The 21,153-nt window shown below is 34.9% G+C and overlaps 1 protein-coding gene across 1 annotated transcript in view; it reads left to right on the forward strand.

Moving 5' to 3' along the window:
• Nucleotides 1–21,153, forward strand: part of LOC150095131 (uncharacterized) — a 343,889-nt gene that overhangs the window by 281,704 nt on the left and 41,032 nt on the right. Inside the window, exons 9-10 of the mRNA XM_090411119.1 lie at nucleotides 3,716–3,780; nucleotides 3,969–4,049. Coding sequence (XP_090267245.1) covers nucleotides 3,716–3,780; nucleotides 3,969–4,049 — 146 coding nt within the window. The remainder of the gene's footprint in view (nucleotides 1–3,715; nucleotides 3,781–3,968; nucleotides 4,050–21,153) is intronic.

A 21,153-nucleotide genomic window follows, 5' to 3' on the forward strand; every position in this document is an offset into this window, starting at 1 on the left:
GGTAAGGTGTTATTGAGCAATTGAAGCTCTGATCATGGCAGGAGGGTAACAGCAATAGCCGTGCCTCAGTTAGAACCTCATTGGCTACAGCCTTGCCATCCATTACCCTCCAAGGGTATTGGATTCTTCCAGCCCCTTCTATTGCTACTTGTTTTTTTAAGAATAATGTACACTTATTTAAAAATATAAAAGGTGTATACGTTTATTTTGTTTATATTTAAGCTTTTAAAGAAATATTTCAGTTTTTGATTAAAAATATTTCTAATTGTTTAATTTGAAAGATTTTCTTATACGTAAAAAATCACTATCTTAATTTTTATATTTATATATGAATAAGTATGGTTAATACGAATTTATATTAATAAATAAATATAAACCATCCAAAGTGACGAATCAGTGCAGCTAATGAGATCAGGTGGTTATGTTTCAACCCTTTTTGGTAATTTCATCAAAAGGTTGCGCGCACATCTGAAAGTTCTGTAATGTTGCTAAATGAAAATACGCGCACGCGCACACACACACACACACCGTTGTGAAATCCGGATATTAACATGCAATGTATAAAATAAAATGTCGCTTTCAATCTAAAATATGTCGTAAATAGGAATAAATTTACAACAATCGTCGATAATTAAAAAAAATGCATTTTCCCCTTTGCATATGCTATTTACCACGATAATCAAATTGCTAAAAGAATAATTTCTCCATAATGATGTACTAACAGAATGGCAAACTACACTTCGGAAAGAAAAATAAAATTATCTTAGTTGTCATAAGGTTGAGATTAATGACTTGCTGTGTTTTGTAATGTGGAGAAATTAAAATCATGCGAACTTTTAATTATGTTGGTTCTTTTCACAGCAGGATAGTCGTCCTTTTTATTCGCTTTTTTTTATTATTTCAGAGAAGGCTGTGCCTGAACTGTAATGCAAATGGAAAGAACTTTAGTTAAATACTCTTCCCGCAGTCTGTGCGTTCGATTAAATTGTGCACTTTTATCGCTTATCGAAATTCCATTGTTTGAGTAATGAAGCCTAATAATATTCTGTCATGCTTTTTATATACTAGAAATAAAATAAATGAGTTTGTTTCCGTTGAAAATGGAAGCGTGTTGTTATACGACGAGCCTGCTTCTTTTTTAGAAGCTTAAATGTGTGTCAGCAGGTTATTAATTCAGAATGGTTACATAATAAAATGATCTTTGTAGAAATAGTTTGATAAAAGATGTAGGATGTTTAATTGAATAAAATTGACAATATAAAAATATGTATATATAACAGCAAATGTAATAAGTGTAAACGATTTGACTACTCCGCTATTATATATCAAAGAAATAATTGAACTCTGTTCATTAATTACTGTAGAATAAAGTAGGCATTATTAAAGGTAAGATTCATGCACAGTACTGTATTTCTACATAAGCAATAGAAAACTGACTAAAGCTCCCGATGATAAATATTTATTGATATATGATATATATTTATTAATTAACTATTTCAATTTCAATTGTAATATTAATTTAATATATAATTATATTTAATTAAAATTTTTGTCATTAACTATAATTTATAGTCGATTTTACTAAATAATTTCATTTAATATTACGTCTGAATAATATATAATTTTTATTTTTCTTAATAAGAAAAAGTTACATATTAGCGCCAACGTTTAGATTTTGCGAGGATTCATTCAATCCAATACCCTTGGAGGGTAATGGATGGCAATGCTGTAGCCAATGAAGTTCTTAATGAGGCTCGGCTATTGCTGTTACCCTCCTGCCATGATCAGAGCTTAAATAGCTCAAGAACACCTTATCCCTACAGTCCTCTACAGATAACGGGTAAGATGAAAAGAATTCTTGCTTCGCCCCTTTAAGCCAGTCCTTATAAGGACTAAAAAAAAAAAAAGATTTTGCGAGGAGAAAGTACTTTTTAGGACTTCCAGGGTAACAAATGGCAATGCAGTAGCTAATGAAGTTTTAACTGAGGCTCGGCTATTGCCGTTAGCCAGCCATGACTAGAGCTTTTTAGCTCAATAACACCCCATCCACACAGATTTTCTTCATTCAGATGACGGGATAAAGAGTCAAGGACTCAGTCCATCGCCCAGTTCTTATAAGAAGAATAAAATTTTGCGAGGATTCATTCAATCCAATACCCTTGGAGGATAATGGATGGCAATGTTGTAGCCAATGAAGTTCTGACTGAGGCTCGGGTATTGCTGTTCCCTCCTACCATGATCAGAGCTTTAATTGTTCAATAACACCTACACTGTCCTCTACAGATAACGGGGAATATGAAAAGCATTCTTGCTTCGTCCCTTTAAGCCAATCCTTATAAGGATATAAGGAGATTTTGTGAAATGGTGAATGAGGGTGAGAAGTTAATCGACCGTGAGATGCGGTGATTAAGATTAATACCCTTGGAGGGCAATGGATGGCAATGCTGTAGCCAATGAAGTTCTAACTGAGGCTCGGCTATTGCTGTTGCCCTCCTCCTGCCATGGTCAGAGCTTTAATAGCTCAATAACACCTTACCCTACACCGTCCTCAACAGATAACGGGGAAGAGGAAAAGCATTCTTGCTTCGCCCCTTTAAGCCAGTCCTTATAAGGGCTATAAGGACTATTCAGTGCATGGATTGAATCGACCGTGATATGAGGTGATTAATTAATAATATCCTTGGAGGGTAATGGATGGCAATGCTGTAGCCAATGAAGTTCTAACTGAGTCTCGGCTATTGCTGTTGCCCTCCTGCCATGGTCAGAGCTTTAATAGTTCAATAACACCTTATCCCTACACTGTCCTCTAGAGATAACGGGGAAGAGGAAAATCATTCTTGCTTCGCCCCTTTAAACCAGTCCTTATAAGGACTAGATTTGCGATGCGCAGTAGGGGAACTTGTGTTCCATTTTTCTGGTAGTGGGTTTCAAATGGGGGAACCTCAACATCGAGGACATAAGTGCGGCGATTCCAGAGCAGCTAAAGGTTTTTTTGGACCTAAACGAGACAGAGGTTATGGTGCTGTGTGGCACTTTGGCCAGGCCGGCAGAGAATGGGATAATGGAGTTCTGTTCATGACAGTCTCGGAACAAGAAATTAGGGGTAAATTAGAACTTGTCTTTCCTTTTTTATAGTTCACACAGGAGGGGTCGGCCTGATAGAACCCGAGCAGCGAAGGCTTACGTCGAGGCGGTGCAGCTCCGTGTGAGCTGCATCACTCGGGCCAGGTTCTTCCTCCATTTCTTCAGTCACTTGTTTCTTTTTTCAACAGTTAGCACAACTCTCCTTCAAGGCTATTCCAATATTTTTTCTAGGTTTACTTTGCTGGCCAAATTAAGTGTATTTTTTTTCAGGGCTTTTTTTTAGGGTAAGTGTGAGTAGATGACGTCTACGGACCGTTTAGGCACAACCCCTTGATTACATAGCTAAACAGGTTTACTGAGGCCTCTTTATTACCTCTTACTATCATGCTCTACCTTTTTATTTCTTCCCCTCTCACTACTTGCTGACCCTCAGCACTCGTTTACACTCCAAAGGCCGATGATGATGAGAGACATGAACTCCCAAAATAGTTCGTTTTTGTCAAATTCACAATTACAATTAACTATTATTACTAATTAATATTTTTGAAATTTTACTGAAAATCAGTACATATAAAAAAATCAACTGCGCGAATTTATCCTAGTAAGATTTTTTTAATTATTTTTATTTTAGCAATAATGGGTTTGTCTGCATGACATTCCACAGGAGGAACCGACACATCATTGAAATCCAAATAGGTAAGTAGTTATTATATTTCGCGATTATTTTATGCATTTCGGTGTATGTTTCAGTTTAATTGGTTTCCATGGAAATTTCAAGAATAATTTTTTTTCTTTCTTTCTTTGAAAAATTAAAGGGAGTCATATTGATTATATTATAGTGCATTATACACAATTTCTGAGTATAATTGTCTCTACATTTTCAGGAGAATTTGTAAGAAGACCACAAGATGCCTGCCAGTCACCAGTCTATGACTCCTCCACAGTGGAGTTTGTAACCCTAGTGAGTGAGTATAAATGTAGAACAAAAAGTAGTTAGTAGGAAACGTCTTCACCGATTATCTACGTCTTATTTCAAATTGTCAATAATTTTAATGAATTATGAAGGAAATATAATTCGATGAAGTTCAGTGTTGCCTTTACATTATTATTCCATGATTATTTCATTCTATATAAAATAAAAGCTTGTCTCTGTATATTCCGTCTCTCGGAATATGCGATGACACGTGATATTTTGGATTAACACGTTTTGATTTCAGTTTTGATTAAAATAATTTAGGATCTCTTTGTTATAAATTATATAGTTTTTAACTGCCCACATCTGGATTTAGTCAAATCGATGGGAATTGGTCTAACTATCAACCTGATAGTTTGACTGGTATACTGTGAAATAATACTACTATTATTAATAGGTTAAATATTTTCATTTGTCTTAAAAATAGTAATTTAAATTATATTTTATATAAACTAGTTTAAAAATTTAGATATTTAATTTTTTAATTTAAAATTATAACATACACCTCTAAATATTTTATATCATAATATTATATTAAAATTAATTTTTAATTAGTAGCATCGATTATCAATTATCGGTTTTGCTGGTTACGTGGATGCTACTTAAATTTTATTTTAAGACAAATTTAGAAAAAAAAATTGAAAAGTTATAACTTCAGAAATTCTATTCTATATATATATATATATATATATATATATATATATATATATATATATATATATATATATATATATATATATATATATTAAAATATTAAAAGATGATTTAAATATACTTTTCCGCAAGTTAAAATAGATTCAACCGACTTCGGGACTTTAAATTCTAAATTTCTAGCGATGTTTTTTTTTTTTATTTCAACTTTAATATTTCCATCTCAAGTTTATTCAGCAGAATACGAACTCGCAGCCTGTTAGCGATTATTCTTGAGCGAAATGAAATATAAGGTCTTATTGATATAGCAGAAGCATTAGCTTTAGCGAATAGTGTGTTACATCTCTCGAGGATTTCAATTCTCTGAGGCATCGTTCAAAAGAAAATAAATATATTGGCCTATAAGGATTAGTTACTCTCCATTTATCAATGTCCTATAGGAGAACTGCTTTCCGACAAAGGGGTACTTTGAATGCGAATATGTATGGAGCTAAGAGACATCAGAATATCTATGATATTTGTACATCAGGATGATTTAGTAGGAGAAATATGGGGGGGTGGGGAATGTAGCGTCTTCTCTTTTTTGTTTCTTTTTGGAAACTCTATAGGCGATACATTATATTCTGTTATATTTCTCAATTCATCACTAACAAATATATATACATAGAGATAGATAGTAGAGTGATTACATTGGACTTTTCAATATTCCTCTTAACAAATGGACGGTTATTTGTAAAATATATATATATATATATATATTTCAGTAACATCATCTCCAAATTTTCACCATTGCCTGAAGCTCAATGGAACTGTTTCTTGAAAAAAAAAATCGTTAACTATTATGATATTCTTTCAATATATTTTTCTTCCACCAGAAGACAGTCCTATAAAAGGCATTTCCGTTCGATAGATAAATTTTCATGATATGTACTGCTACCGCCTGAAACATTTTACGATAGCTGTCTAGAACATCCACAAATAGATAACGTTCGACAAACGCTATTTCAGTTACAGAAATGAAACAAAAAATGTATATCTTGTGGTATAAACATGCATCTTCATACATACTCAGGAATATATTTAAGCGTTTTAATTGAAGATAAGTTAATAATTTTCATACGAAATTGGCTGCACCATAACCCAAAGTCAGAGAATGTATATTTTAACAGACTGTAATATGAGTAGATCCATATCAAATAATTGATTAATTGATATCAATTAATTTTTAATTTTCTATTACTTTTATCTTAGTTGATTCGTTTTTCGAATTCTTTAGTTTGCGCGAAGTCAATTTACTTAGATGTACTAAATTTCTGGGGATCATATCTTAAATAGAAATTTGTAGGATACGAAAACAGAGTTTCCACAGTCGAAGTAACTATAAACTATTGTTTATAGTTACTTTGACTAAAATGTGGCTATTTACCTCAAAGGATTTTGTACTTCATCATTCCAATTAAATGGTGTCAACCCCGCGGAAGTTCAACAACAACAACAAAAAAAAAAAAAAAAAAAAAAACAGCGTGTGTTTTATGGTAGGCAAAATTAGTGCATCGAAGACGAATTTATCAGTGTAATTCACCTGATGATAAATATATTAAGTATGCATGTAATCAATTCTAAGAAACTGGCAAGGCTGAGAAATGTAAGTTTGTAAGATACTCGAAAATTTGGGGTTATCCACCTTTTAGGGATATCCCAAGATATCCCTAGTAGGTGGATAAAGTTAAAAGACAAAATTAGAAATCCGTCATTTTCAGTTAAGTAGAACAGCTAGACGTGGAGCAGCTTATATCCCCTGAACCAACTAAACCGACTATTCTTTTGACATCCATACCTTTAAATATTAACCATGTCGTATATGCTTAAACAGCGATTTACAGCAATTATGTTATATAAAAACTGTGTCCTCAATGATATGATTACTGTCAATTTATGGCAATTAATTCATACATTTATAACTTGGAAATTAAGGTTTGGAATTCATTTTCACTTATGTATTATCGTTGTGGTCGGAAAGACCCTGGTTCGATTCCCGTTAGTGACGTCAGTAACCTTTACCTGGCCCCTTTCGACAGGTGAGTTAGTCGGTCTCATACGGTTTTTAGGCCCGGAAACTCGGGTTTTTCGTCACCCAGTAAAGGCAAACTGGCCCCGTGAACACACGTGGATTACAGTCATGAATACGTACCAACCATATGCCGGTCCCGAGCTCCGGATAAAATTTAGGGGTTGGAGAAAGCAATGGTGTAAAAAAACCCAGGAATACTTTGTGGGTAATGCGTACAAAGTCACCTCCGGTCGGACATGGCTGAAAGGGAAAACCAGGATATTATCTGGAAAATGGATGTTTTCAACGTAATCACAGAGGTTGCTACTATGACAAGTTACAGAGAAACATTGTCTTGGCGTATCTTCCTCAAAGGGACTTACTTGGAGCCTCGTTTTAATCATTTGACCAGGAACCTTTTTTTTATATGAGGGACCTTTTAAATTTATGCACTGTTTACGTCTGAACATCAACCCCGTTTCAGATGAATAAATTTATATGAAATAAGAGAGAAATGAGTCAAAACACTAAATTAGTTGTACACAAGACAGTGTTTGAACCAATTTTAACTTATCTGAGAGGTGGATTAAAAATAAAGCACATGATCTAAGATTTAAGATCACAGATATGAGAGTCCTGAGAAAGAATAGGGAAGTGAATAGATAGGATCAATGGTACTAAGAACGAGCGTATTCTTGACATCATTAGCATTTAGTGACTTGTATGTCACTTAAACAGAATGGGAGAAGAAAGATTAGCCAAACAAGTATTGTTTGGCAGGATGGCAGGTAAAAGACCCGGTGGAAGACCAAGATCTAAGTGGATGGATCGAAGAATTGTATTACAAGACCGAAATATAAGATCCGACGATTGGAGTCTTGAAAGATGATTTAATTTGGAGGAAGCTTCTCGGAGGAGGTTACTAATAATGTTATTTCATGTATCGAATAAATAATAATGCTCTTTAATACATTAAATAATAACTACTAAATAAATAGTTGATTCCGATTATGAAAATTGCTTCTTTATGTTTTAAAATTTAAAACAGTCGAATAAGCACATTTGGTACTTCAATAACCAGGAATTGTCCCTTTAATATCAATGGACGTTTCTTGTCCATATTTAAATAAATGCGGGACTATGTAAGTTTTCTTAAACTTATCCTACTAAAGACAGTCTTGAAAAGGACTTAGAAAATCTGATAAGTGCCTTGATTAACCAGCAGTAACTTTTGTTCAACTTTCACCTCTTTTGCATTCTGATGAAAGTAGTGACCTAATACCAAATTGGAGGGCTGCCATCAGAATCAAAAGTCTCCTAGTGACGATGGCATTTCTCCAGATGCTCAAAACCCTATGCTCGGCAAATAACTCTAATATTCTGTTCACCTTTTTACTCTCAACTGATCTTTATCGTGCAACTTGGAAATGAGACCTCTTCTATTCCTCACCCCTAAAAGGATCTTACGCATACCATCGAATCATTGTTGCATTGGTGTCGCTCCGTTTCCTTCTAAAACAAAGATTACAGTTCAGTTTTAATTATTACCAGCGAGAATATTGATTCCATCGCTGTTAACCCCCGAGGAATATTTTTTGTTTATATCGGCAGCGTTTTGGACAAATGCCACGGGAAAGTTTAAGAAACTCATTAAATTTCAATTGATCCTAAAGATATTTCATCAGATCTTGGCATAGAGGCCGTCCTAAATAAGTTTTCATCCTACGGTTTTTATCATGTCTTGTATGATTGGTTAGATAGTCTCCTCTCTAGTTGGTCGCTGAATCTGTGATCTATTTCTCAATCTTCTTCTTCTCTGATAATGCTGGAATATCCAAGAGTTTGTTTTTCTGTTCACTGCAAATCCTATCCATGGATTTGTTGGTCCTAATACACTACAAGCTTCTATCTCATTTCACCAAACATTAAATATTTGTTAAAGGATTTTCAAAGCCTTAAAAGTATCCTCTTCAGATCAATTTATTAAAAATCAGCATTAGTTCATTTAGAACAACAACAACAAATGTCTTCAATGATTTTACCCTTGGTCATTTCTAAATCTTAACACAAGGACAAAGTTATTTTTTCAATAACAACCTTCTAATTCTCTCTTCAAATGAGCTACTAGACTTAAATGCAGCCATACATTTTGAGGTTATGAAGGTTTTTTTTTTGCTAGATGGGTGAAGCAAGAATGCTTTCTATATTGGCCTTTATCTGTAGAATAAAATGTAAGGATACAGTGTTATTGAGCTATGAACTCTAATCATGGCAGGAGGGTAACAGCAATAGCCGAGCCTCAGTTAAAACTTCATTGGCTACAGCATTGCCATACATTACCCTCTGGATCTTCCCCGTTATGAAGGATTTAAAAAAAATTGCTAGATGGGCGAAGCAAGAATGCTTTCCATCCTCCCCGTTATCTGTAGAGGACAGTGTAGGGATAAGGTGTTATTGAGCTATTAAAGCTCTGATCATGGCAGGAGGGTAACAGCAATAGCCAAGCCTCAGTTAGAACTTCATTGGCTACAGCATTGCCATCCATTCCCCTCCTTGGGTACCATTTTAGTCGCCTCATACGACATGCATGTGGTACTGTGGGGCTATTCTTATCCCGGCCGCCACACGTGGATCGTACCTGAGTTATGAAGGATGATATAATAAAGCTAACAAATAGAGGCTTTATGATATTCACTTTTAAGTATCCTATGTTTTCTGACAATAATATATTATTCTTTTGTAATTCCATGCTTTAATCAGATAAAATTGCCTTATTATATTTTTGATATTTTGTTACGTTTGAAAATTAAGCCTGATCTAAGTTATAAAACTATTATTGAAGAATATTTTGATTATTAAACTACACCAACAAATTCGTAATATATTTTAATGATGATACAAAACTACGTCATCAAAAATCTTAGCATGTATCGTAGCTTTGTTCATATTTAAAGAGTACACTAAAGAATGATATCATGTCTATCCTACTTCAAAGTCCCCCTAAATGTCATTATAAACATTTTGGTTATTTATATGCTGAATGCGTCGCTTGAGTATATTGACAAAATGAAATTGCTAAATAATATAAATGAAATTAAAGGATATTCAAAGAATTCGAGTAAAAACCATTGAATTAAAAAAAAAATGAAAATAATAAATTTTAAAAAAATAAAAAAATAGTCGAGTTTAAAGAAAATATAGATAATTTATTTCTTATTATACTCGATTATTTCTTTAATTTTTTGCTTTAAAATATAATTGTATAAGAACACCCAAACATTATTAAAATCTCATTTTATTAAGTATCAATGGGAGTAATACATATACATAGATTGGATCAATCGACCGTGAGATGCGGTGATTGATTCATTCAATCCAATACCCTTGGAGGGTAATGGATGGCAATGCTGGAGCCAATGAAGTTCTAACTGAGGCTCGGCTATTGCTGTTACCCTCCTGCCATGATCAGAGCTTTAATAGCTCATTAACACCTTATCCATACACTGTCCTCTACAGATAACGGGGAATATGAAAAGCATTCTTGCTTCGCCCCTTTAAGCCAGTCCTTATAAGGACTATAAGGACATATACATATATATAAATGGAGATGCTTTGATTAATACCCTTGGAGGGTAATGGATGGCAATGCTGTAGCCAATGAAGTTCTAACTGTGGCTCGGCTACATTCATTTCATCTTCCACGGGGAAGATGAAAAGCATTCTTGCTTCGCCTCTTTGAGTCAGTCCTTATAAGGACCACATAAATGAAGGTGAGAGAATCGACCGTGAGATGCGGTGATTAAAACCATTGGAGGGTAATGGATGGAAAAGCTGTAGCCAATGAAGTTCTAACTGAGGCTCGGCTATTGCTGTTACCCTCCCGCCATGATCAGAGCTTTAATAGAACAATAATACATTATCCCTACACTGTCCTCTATAGATAACGGGGATGATTAAAAACATTCTTGCTTCGCCCGTTTAAGCCAGTCCTTATAAGGACCACATAAAAAAAAATAATAATAATATATATATATATATATATATAAAGATAAAAGTGCTAGTATTCGATAATATACACAGTGTGCCCTGTAATGAGACAACAATTATCTTCTTCTTCTTCTTCTTCTTCTTCTTCTTCTTCTTTGGTGCATCAATTCGAAAATTGGTAAATATAGCAGTACATCACAACATCCTGTCTTGTAACTTCCTTTTTATCTCTTCATAACTCTTAGCGCCAGTTAGCAACAATTATTATATCAAAACAAAGAACTATATTTGGAATTGTCAATTACACGATTTAAAATAATCTCCTTCCAACTCCATACAACGTTTACATCTGTCGTATACGTGGAAGTCAACGGGAATCTCCTACAGTGTCTGGGCCAAACCGCGTTAGATGTCCTTAATGTCGCTGAAGGCGAGCCTCTTTCAAGGCACACTTCATCTTTGAGAAGAGGAAAAAGTCTGTGGGAGAAAAATGTGGCGAATACGGGGGAGGGGGGGGATGTTCGATCACACAGATCGAATTCAAAGCTAGAAATTGCTTCACAGGCAGCGCACAGTGCGCGGGTGATTTGTCGTGCAACAGAAACTAATTGGTGTTGTTGTGCGACAGTTCTTTCCTGACACGTCGCATGCGGGCGTACACACGTTGCACTACTAAATAATACTGACCGCTCACTGTGGTGCCCTCAGGAACAAATTCGCGGTAGATAATTCCGGAACCGTCAAAAAAAACAGTGACCATTGTTTACTTTCCAGATCAAACTGAAAACACCAATTTTCAATACTGTCAATTAGGAACGTCAATTTTCCTAATTTATAATAAACTTTTATCACAGCTGTTTGCTCTATTACGCAACTTCTGACATGCTCCACTCACACCCTCTTACTTCATCGGCTGCCACACGAAAACTGCTGCATTACCCGACTCGAAAGTTCACCTACGATTACCACACACTCTAACGGTCAAAACCATAAACGTGTTTGTTACTTATATTCAAAGGAATGTCCTGTAAAAAATCAATCTCATTACTTAACAGGCACATTGTGTGTATTATATATGGGGTGAAATCTCATACATGTTTAACAGTACTTATGTCGAATAAGGAGTGTTAGTATTAAAAGATTTTGTCGTTGTTATTATTACTAAATATTAATACTGAAAAACGTGAAAAAAATAACAATGAAAAAGAGAAATACTAAAATGAAGTACTAATGGTATTATGAGAAGTACTAACGATGAAGCGCTGTTTTTAGTCCATATTGGTTAAAGCTTTAGATGTCTATCTTTCCAATGTCATGTCACAAATTAAAAAGAAATACTTAAATGCATACTTTCATCTTTAAAATTTGCGATTTTAAAAGAATTATTTAAAGGTTCACACACACACACACACACACACATATATATATATATATATATATATATATATATATATATATATATATATATATATATATATATATATATATATATATATATATATATATATATATACTAGAGGGTCCGCCCCCCCCTGACGCCTACGGCGCCCAAACCCCCGAGTTCGGGACTGGTAGGCCTGTTCTTGAATTCTGATGACTCGAATTTTGAAGACTCGACACTCAGGATAGTCCCTGAAGTTCAAAACATTTCAAATAACTTGATAAAAAACTTGACAAAAAACGTTACAAAAAAGTCTTATCATTTTATATTATAGAGTAGATATATTTGTAACTTCAGTACTCATGTATCTATTTATTTTTAAAATCGTATGTTGCCATAAATGAATTCGTATTCAGCAAATTTTATAATTAAGATTTTTATAATACACCTTGGTGCTGAATTTCTAATATAAGAAGAGGCTTCATTTTTGGCGGTGATGACATTCTAGCGATACCTGCACTTCAGTCAAGTCGTACATTTTCTTGCCACTTATTTTCCTATCCCCACAACCCAATATTGTAGTATAATTAATATGATCTCGAAGTAATGAAGTGTAAGGAATTTTATTAACATCATTTATATTTGTAAATTATGTTTATATAGCTAAAAAGAATTTATATTTAGCTTTTAGTTTATTTAACCTACGTAACGTTATAAGAATAAGAATGCAATTCCTGTTTTCCGTTACTGTTGTAAAAGCTAGTTTAAATTTGAATTATATAAAATGATTACTGAAATGTTATATAATAGATTTTTAAATAAATATAGATTTGACAATTTAAAAAAAAAATTATAATGAAAAATTTTAAAGAAATTAAGCACTTTTATTTTATTTTTTGAAAACAAAATGTTATATATAAACACACAATAGCGTAAAATCAGAGAACCCCGTGTGGTGGTCTGGATAAGAATAGCGCCAACGTAATTTATGTGTGTCGTAAGAGGTGACTAAAATGGACGCAGAGTTTCGAGAGTTTGAGTTTCGCTCTCTTAAGGTTTTTGCCTTGAGGGAGCAATTTGAGTCTCCGGGAAAGTGTTTTCCGGCACGGCCCGTGTGGGGCTTTGTCGGTGGATGCTTTTCCCTGGAATATGAGCGGTTCTGTTCGGTGGTGGGGGAGCCCGTCACTGAGTGGAACCAACGCTGAGTTGGTAGGTCTTTCGGCCACTCGTAGGGAGTGGTCCGGGGATCGTTTAATTTTTAGAGAGGGCTTTACTTACATATCAGCCCCATGTAGCCCATGCATATCGTACGAGGCGACTAAAATGGTACCCAGGGAGGGTAATGGATAATGGATTGCAATGCTGTAGCCAGTGAAGTTTCAACTGAGGCTTGGCTATTGCTGTTACCCTCCTGCCATGAGCGGAGCTTTTCTAGCACAAATAGATCAGTGATGTACCTCTATATGCTGAAAGATAAATTTGTTTAAAGAGGGTGAACAACAGTCATCAAAACAATCGTAATACCAATGCTGCTACACACAATCAATTTAATAAACATCATAGACGCACAAGATAGAGTCATTTACAAACAGCTCATTGACTTCTTCTAGAGCCACAGGAAACACGAGGCTCGCAGAGTTTTTCTCCATCTTATCCCCCCCCTCACCATGCAAGTAGGGTTTGCTTTGCTGATGCTGATCTTGAAATATTAATATTTCACTTTTCTAACCACTGGCATCAAATCACCCATCTGGCAATCTAATTAAATACTTTATTGGATATTTCCTACCTTATTTTGGGACCACTGGCTATGCTAGACAATGTGTGGAGATGGTGCCAGAGTGGTGCTATGCAATATGTAAAACACTAAAAAGATTTATTACAGATGAGGTTCAGGTGCTGAAGCACCTGAACCCCATCAAAACAACTGTACTGGAAATTTTTTGGTTTTGAAACGCCTGATCTGGTACGAATGAAGGGGTGCTCTTTACGAACAGGAAAAACAGCTGGGGGATAATCTTTTCACCGGGATTTGGCTTGGAGAATCGCTTACGGTAGATGACTTCCTGTGAAACTAGTAAAGACAGAATATCGTTTCCGACCTTGTGACCCATTTTGCTAAGTATGCCATGCAATTGAAACCGTAGGGAACCCTCTTACCAGTGTAGCCCATTTGGCGAAGGCTGGATGAAGTGCTTAGGATCCTGTTGGCGACTTTCTCTGAGGTGGTACTATTGCAGTTCTCCCCTCCACACACACACCGGTAAGGGAAAACAAAAAATTTTTCTCATCAATGTTATTAACCTTAACATATGGAAAGTACGTATAAACATCTCGTCACTGAGGAAGACTGAATCTATCATCGAATTAGGAACTGTTTCTCCGCCTATCCCCCTCGATTCCTGTAGCAGGAAAGTTACTTCTTGGACGAAGAACAGTTCCTAAGGAGATGGTGTAGGCCACTAACCATATGTAAGATTACACAGGGGAGAATCAAAGTAAGTGTGCATACATTTGAAACACCACTGTCTTTATAACCTTCTTAAACTCCGATTCTATTTGTCACCCTAGTCTAATTTCTTTTTATTCCAATGTAAGGGGTTGACCTGAATAAATGTGGACTGCGAACGCCAACATCAAGGTGGTCCTAAGCCCTTTTTTGGGCGTGGTCTCCAGGGCCAGGTCTTCCAAATTTGTTCACTTGTTCTTTTTTTTATCAGTTTATTAGGTTTTAAAGGCTTTTATATTTCGTCTCAAAATTGAGACGAAATATAATTGAGAGAATGAAAATTGCAACGTGGAATGTGAGAACAATGAACTGATGTGGAAAATTAGAAAATCTCAAACACGAAATGGACAAAGGAAAAATTGATATCATAGGGGTCTGTGAAATCAGATGGGAAGGAATAGGGGATTTTTATAGTGACGAAGTAAGAGTAATTTACTCAGGTGGAGATAAAAAGGAAAAAGGAGTTGCACTAATTTTTAATAAAAGAACAGCAAAGGGCATCATTAGCATAAACTGCCTGAATGATAGGATTATGGTGGTAAAATTGAAGGCTGAACCAGTGGACATAACAATAATGCAGGTATATATGCCAATTCAGATGAGGAGATAGAGGAAATGTACGAAGAATTATAAGAACTAATTAAAGAAGAAAAAAGAAAAGATTGTGTGATTATAATGGGAGATTAGAATGGAGTTGTAGGAGAAGAAGAGGATGGGAGTGTAGTAGGAAGATACGGACTAGGTAATAGAAATGAGAGAGGGGAAAGGTTAGTGGAATTCTGTAAAGAAAATAAGCTAATAATTACAAATACTTGGTTTAAAAAATCTAAGAGAGGACTATACACATGGAAAAAACCAGAAGATATGGAAAGGTATCAAATTGATTACATTATAGTAAAGCAAAGATACAAGAATAGTATAAAAAAGGCACGCACGTATCCTGGAGCTGATATCTACTCTGACCACAACCTACTATTCATAGAAATAAATGTGAAACTAAAGAAAATAAAAGACGCTATGAAAAGGAAAAAATGGAACTTAGAGAAATTTAAAAATACCAAGGAATTTGGAAATAGCTTGGAGAAAGAATTAGAGGAAACAAGTTTTGTCAAAACTGAAGATCCAGAAAAGAAATGGGAACAAGTTAAAGAGAAAATAAAGAAGATTGCAGAAGAAGAAGAAATTAGATATGTAAAAGATCTAAAAGAATAAAACAAAACCCTTGGATAACTAATGAGATGATTTCTCTAATGGAAGAAAGAAGAAATGGAAAAATAAACACACTCCAGAAGGGAAAATACAATATAGAACCCTGAATGACAGATTGAGAAATGAAGCAGACAGAAGTAGAGAATATTGGCTTAAAAACAATGTGAAGAAATGGAAAATTATGAGAGAGTGGGAAGGTATGATCTTTTATATGAAAAAGCAAGAAGCATGAATCACAAGAGAAATGGAATTCGAGCTAGAGACATAGAAAATAAGAATGGAGAAATCATAACTGTAGAAGATAAAATCCTAACTAGATGGAAGGAATACATTGAAGATCTATATGAGAAGGAAAATAGACCAATGAGTTGCCATTAGAAGATATAAAGAAGGTAAATGAAGATGATCTATGCTCAGAGATTTTGAAGACAGAAGTAGAAATGGCCATTCAGGAACTAAAATGTGGAAAGGCAGAAGGAATAGATGAAATACCTGTAGAATTCCCGAAACAACTTCAGAAGAAAGGAACTGAAGAAATGACCAAAATAATAAATTTAATTTATAACAAAGGAGAATTACCGAAAGATTTTATGACCTTAATATTTATACCAAAGAAAAGTAATGCAGCGAACCGCAAGGATTTTAGAACAATAAGCCTCATTTCCCATACATCAAAAATATTTATGAGAATCTTAACACAAAGAATTGCATCTAAATTGGAAGAATTTCTTGGAGAAGATCAGTTTGGTTTCAGGAAGGGTAGGGGAACAAGAGATGCGATTGGACTGTTAAGAATTGTAAGTGAAAGAAGTCTAGAAGTGAATAAAGAAGTTAACATCTGTTATATAGATTTTGAGAAAGCTTTTGACTTTCTAAAATGGGATAAGATGGTGGAATTAATGGAAAAGATTGGTATAGATTAAAAAGACAGAAGGCTAATTATTTCACTTTATATGGGACAAACTGCCATAGAATCAGGTATTATTGAACGAGGAGTAAGTTAAGGCTGTTCTCTGTCACCAATTTTGTTGAACATGTATTCTGAAGCAATGCTAAAAGAAGCACTGGAGAACTCGGAAAAAGTAATAAAGATGGGAGGTAGACAGATATTTGCAATAAGATACGCAGATGACAAGGCATTACTCTCAAACACTGAAACAGGACTACAACATCTGTTCAACAGATTACTGAAATCCTGTATCAATTATGGAATGAAAATTAACATCAGAAAAACAAAGACAATGAAAATAGCAAGGAAAGAGGCAAGTATGGATATCAGAATAAATGGGGGAAAATTGAATCAAGTAAAGACATTTAAATATCTAGGAAGTGTTATTAGCAGTGATGGAAGATGTAAAAGTGACAAGAATAGCGATGGGAAGAAATGCCTTTAATAGAAAATGGAATTTATTCAGAAGTAAAATGGATGGAAACCTAAAGAAAAGATTAATAAAATGTTGTGTGGAGTGTTGCCCGCTATGTAGCTGAAACTTGGACATTGAAGAAAGAAGAAATTAAGATTTTGGAAAGCTTTGAGATGTGGATTTGGAGAAGGACGGAAAAAATCAAATGGACAGATAAAATAACTAATGAAGAGGTCTTAAAAAGAGTAGTAGAAGAAGGAGGTCTGTTAAGGAGGATAAAAAGAAGCAAGGGAAACTGGATCGGACATATTCTGAGAGGGAATGGAATTATCAGAGATGCCATCGAAGGAAAAATGGACGGATTAGTAAGGAAAAATAGAGGAAGAGTAAGGAAAACAATGCTAGATGACATGCTCAATGGAGACAGGTACGCAATCTTGAAAGAGAAGGCTCAGAACAGAAGCGAGGGGAAGGAGAGTTTCTGCTACTAAAAGAAGAACCTGCTCAATTGCAGAATACTAAAGAAAAGAAGAGAATATATTTCGTCTACTGGTTTTTATAGTATTTTTAATATATTTTTTATCTGTTTGCTCTTGTTGAGTTTTTCGTGTATGTTTTTTTCCTTTTTGGGACTTTTCCTTTAATGAATGAAAAGCCAAACGACCGTTTTAGAAGTACCCGGCGGGTCAACTGCTAAAGCTTGTCAACTGAGGCCTCTTTCTCTCCTCTAACACTATTTCGCACTATTATTTTCTCTTCCTTTCTTTCTCTCTGCTGAATCTCAGCGCTACTTTTATGCTCAAAAGGCCAATGATGAGAAACTTGACTCACAAAATTATTATATGCTGTCTCAGCAAATAGTGATTTCTGTGAAAACGGATTGAGGACATCAAATCATTTCGGATAAATTGCTTCAACATTTTAAAGAAAGCCAGGAACATTTTGAAGATATCTAGATAGAATATCATTCCATGATATTTAAACTGTTTAATTAAAGCCCTATTTTTACCCGATCTTAGAAGAGAACATTGTGGCAGTCTCCTCCCCGCTTCCAAAACACACACCACGAAAACAAGTTTTTTTCTCTCCTAGAAAATTTAAATATAATTCATTGACTTCTGTCAATTAGAAGCCCATGGGTTAATCAAAATAACACAATCCTACATTTCAAAACGAATACAACATTATGAATCATTCACTCTGGTTTTGATTTTATATACGACAACACTATGTGACCCATAATGTTTCCGTGATGCATAAATTCTCTCAATTTTCTTTTGTTTCTTTGATTATCTTAGGCTATGGAAAGAGTAATTTGTAATAGGTTAATATTTTTATTTCGACATTTTTCAATTAATTTCTATACTTTGGTTCATTTTAAACATTTCGTTAGGAACCCAACATGTAGGTTCATTTATAACATTGATGTGCCTTCTCACAGTATGCGATGATAGAAGAGCTAACCATTAGCAAAACAAAAAGTTAATGATTAGCTTGTCTTGCGTACAGTAATTTTTATTGGATTAACGTCATGAGTTGGATAAACATCTGTCCCGCTAGTCAGCATCACAGCCGTTAACTTACGACCACATAACAGCCCTCATAAGAAAGTCCATGACGAAATAAAATGTGATCTAGAGAAAGGTAGCAAACTAGTTCTTATTATTTGAATGCAGATCATCCTTTCAGATCATCCTTTGAATGCAGATCATCCTTCCCCCCCCCCCTCACCCAACCATTATCTGAAAGATAATGGTTGGGTGAGGGGGGAAGAAAGAGGGACCTTAATTTTCCTAAGAAACACATTAATTAGCGTCTTGATCGGATAAGAAGAAATATATGTAAATATTAGGAATTTGATGCAACACTGCTGATCTGGTAGTGTGTTAAGATCGCCTCATTTTTATAAGTAAATATTTAATAGTTAATAAATATAGTAATATTTTACTATAAGTATTTATTTAAATTAATATTAATAATATCATTTTATATAATACGAATATATATAATACTATATTATACATATAATTATAAGTTAATTAAGTTGTTTAAGAGTAAACTATAATTAAAATTGAGAATCTGCTATTATTAATCAATGATATCCATTCCATCCTAGCTAAAGATGTACGATTGCACTTATACCTATTATACATCCTCTGTCCAAAAAGAAACCGAACTTTTCGAAAATAGAAGAAACTAATGACGCCACCTGTTGTATCTTTTGTTGTAGAGAGTGGCAACCTACATTAGTGTTGTGCCAACTGTTTATGACATTTGTTTTATTAGAAGCCGAGTTATAGTGCCAAGAGTGACTGTGTGCTTTGACAAACGGTCGGAAAATGAGTTTCACACAGAACGCTGCGATTGACGTTTTGTGTTAAACTTGGTAAAAGTTTTACCGAAAGGCATCAAATGCTTCAAAAAGCATACGGTGATGAATGCTTATCCCGTACTCAAGTTTACGAGTGGTTTAAACGATTTCAAAGTGGTCGTGAGACGCTTGAGGACGACGAAAGGCATGGCCATCCAAAAAACTGGACTGAGCGAAGTTAACATCCAAAAAGCGCGTGATTTCATCAAAACAAAAACCCGAAATCATCCGTGAGATTGATTTAAGATGAATTGGAGATTCCAAAATTAACTGTGCACAACATTTTGACCGCGAGTTTGGGCGTTCGTAAATTGAATTCGTGATTTGTTCCCCACAAGTTGACCGACGACCAAAAAAATGTATCGAATTGAACACTGATTGAACACTGCAAGGACCTCATTAAAACCGCTCGTAAGGACCGTAAAAAACCGCTCGTAAAAAACCGCTGAAAAGATCGTTACTGGTGACGAAACGTTGTGTTTTGAGTGTGAGCCCGAATCAGAGTGCTGAGTGGAGACTACCAGAAGAGGGGCATCCGAAAAAAAGTCGCTTGGAGAAGTCAAAAGTAAAGACAATGTTGATTTGTTTGTACCATTCCAAGGGCATTAGTCACAAAGAATTCTTTCCGCCTGGCCAAACGGTCAATGGTGAATTTTATATCGACGTTTTGAAGCGATTGATAGCGAGAATTCGTCGCGTACGGCATGAATATCGTGACAACCGACCGTTCGTCAAAACACACTGTCACTCTTGGCACTATAACTCGGCCTCTAATGAAACAAATGTCATGAACAGTTGACATAACACTAATGAAGGTTGCCGCTTTCGACAACAAAAAGATACAACAGGTGGCACCATAGTTTCTTCTATTTTCGAAAAGTTCGCTTTCCTTTTGGACAGAGGGTGTACGTAGAAGTGAATTATATTGTTTAATTCTGCGCTAAGTATGATCATTATTATTTAAAATATCAATTTAATTTGCACTTTATTTATTATTATTTACTTTTATATCTGATATTCCAAGAGACTATTTTAACCTTGTAAAGTTCTCTCAACTGGAGTACGTATCGCCTGTCGGACACACGCTTTGGCCTTACAATTAATTTGAAGGAAATACATCCAATTCGGTTAGATATCCACCATCTGTTTATCATCGGTTTCACACGAATGGTTTCATTCCGGAAAGGTAAAGTTATTCGTTTGTTTAATTAAATTACCGTTTGGGCTCCGTGTAGGCTCTGAAGTACAGAGAATTTTAAATTTTAGGTACACTCAGTTATTTAACAAACCACAAATGTGGCTGGTGCCATTAAAGCCGAAATGCTTCTTGTACAAGCTTCCTAAATTGCAGATATCAAATAATTAACCAAAGTATCGAGAGTGCTGTTTAATACATCATCACGAAGACAATAAACTTGCGCCACTAGCTTGTGGTTCCTTGTAGTCCTTATAAGGACTGGCTTAAAGGGGCGAAGCAAGAATGCTTTTCATCTTCCCCATTATCTGTAGAGGATAGTGTAGGGATAAGGTGTTATTGAGCTATCAATCTGATCATGGCAAGAAGGTAACAGCAA

This window comes from Typopeltis vanoorti, chromosome 21 (assembly GCF_054136105.1).
Source record: "Typopeltis vanoorti isolate ZY-2024b chromosome 21, IOZ_Tvanoo_1.0, whole genome shotgun sequence".
Classification (NCBI taxonomy): domain Eukaryota; kingdom Metazoa; phylum Arthropoda; class Arachnida; order Uropygi; family Thelyphonidae; genus Typopeltis; species Typopeltis vanoorti.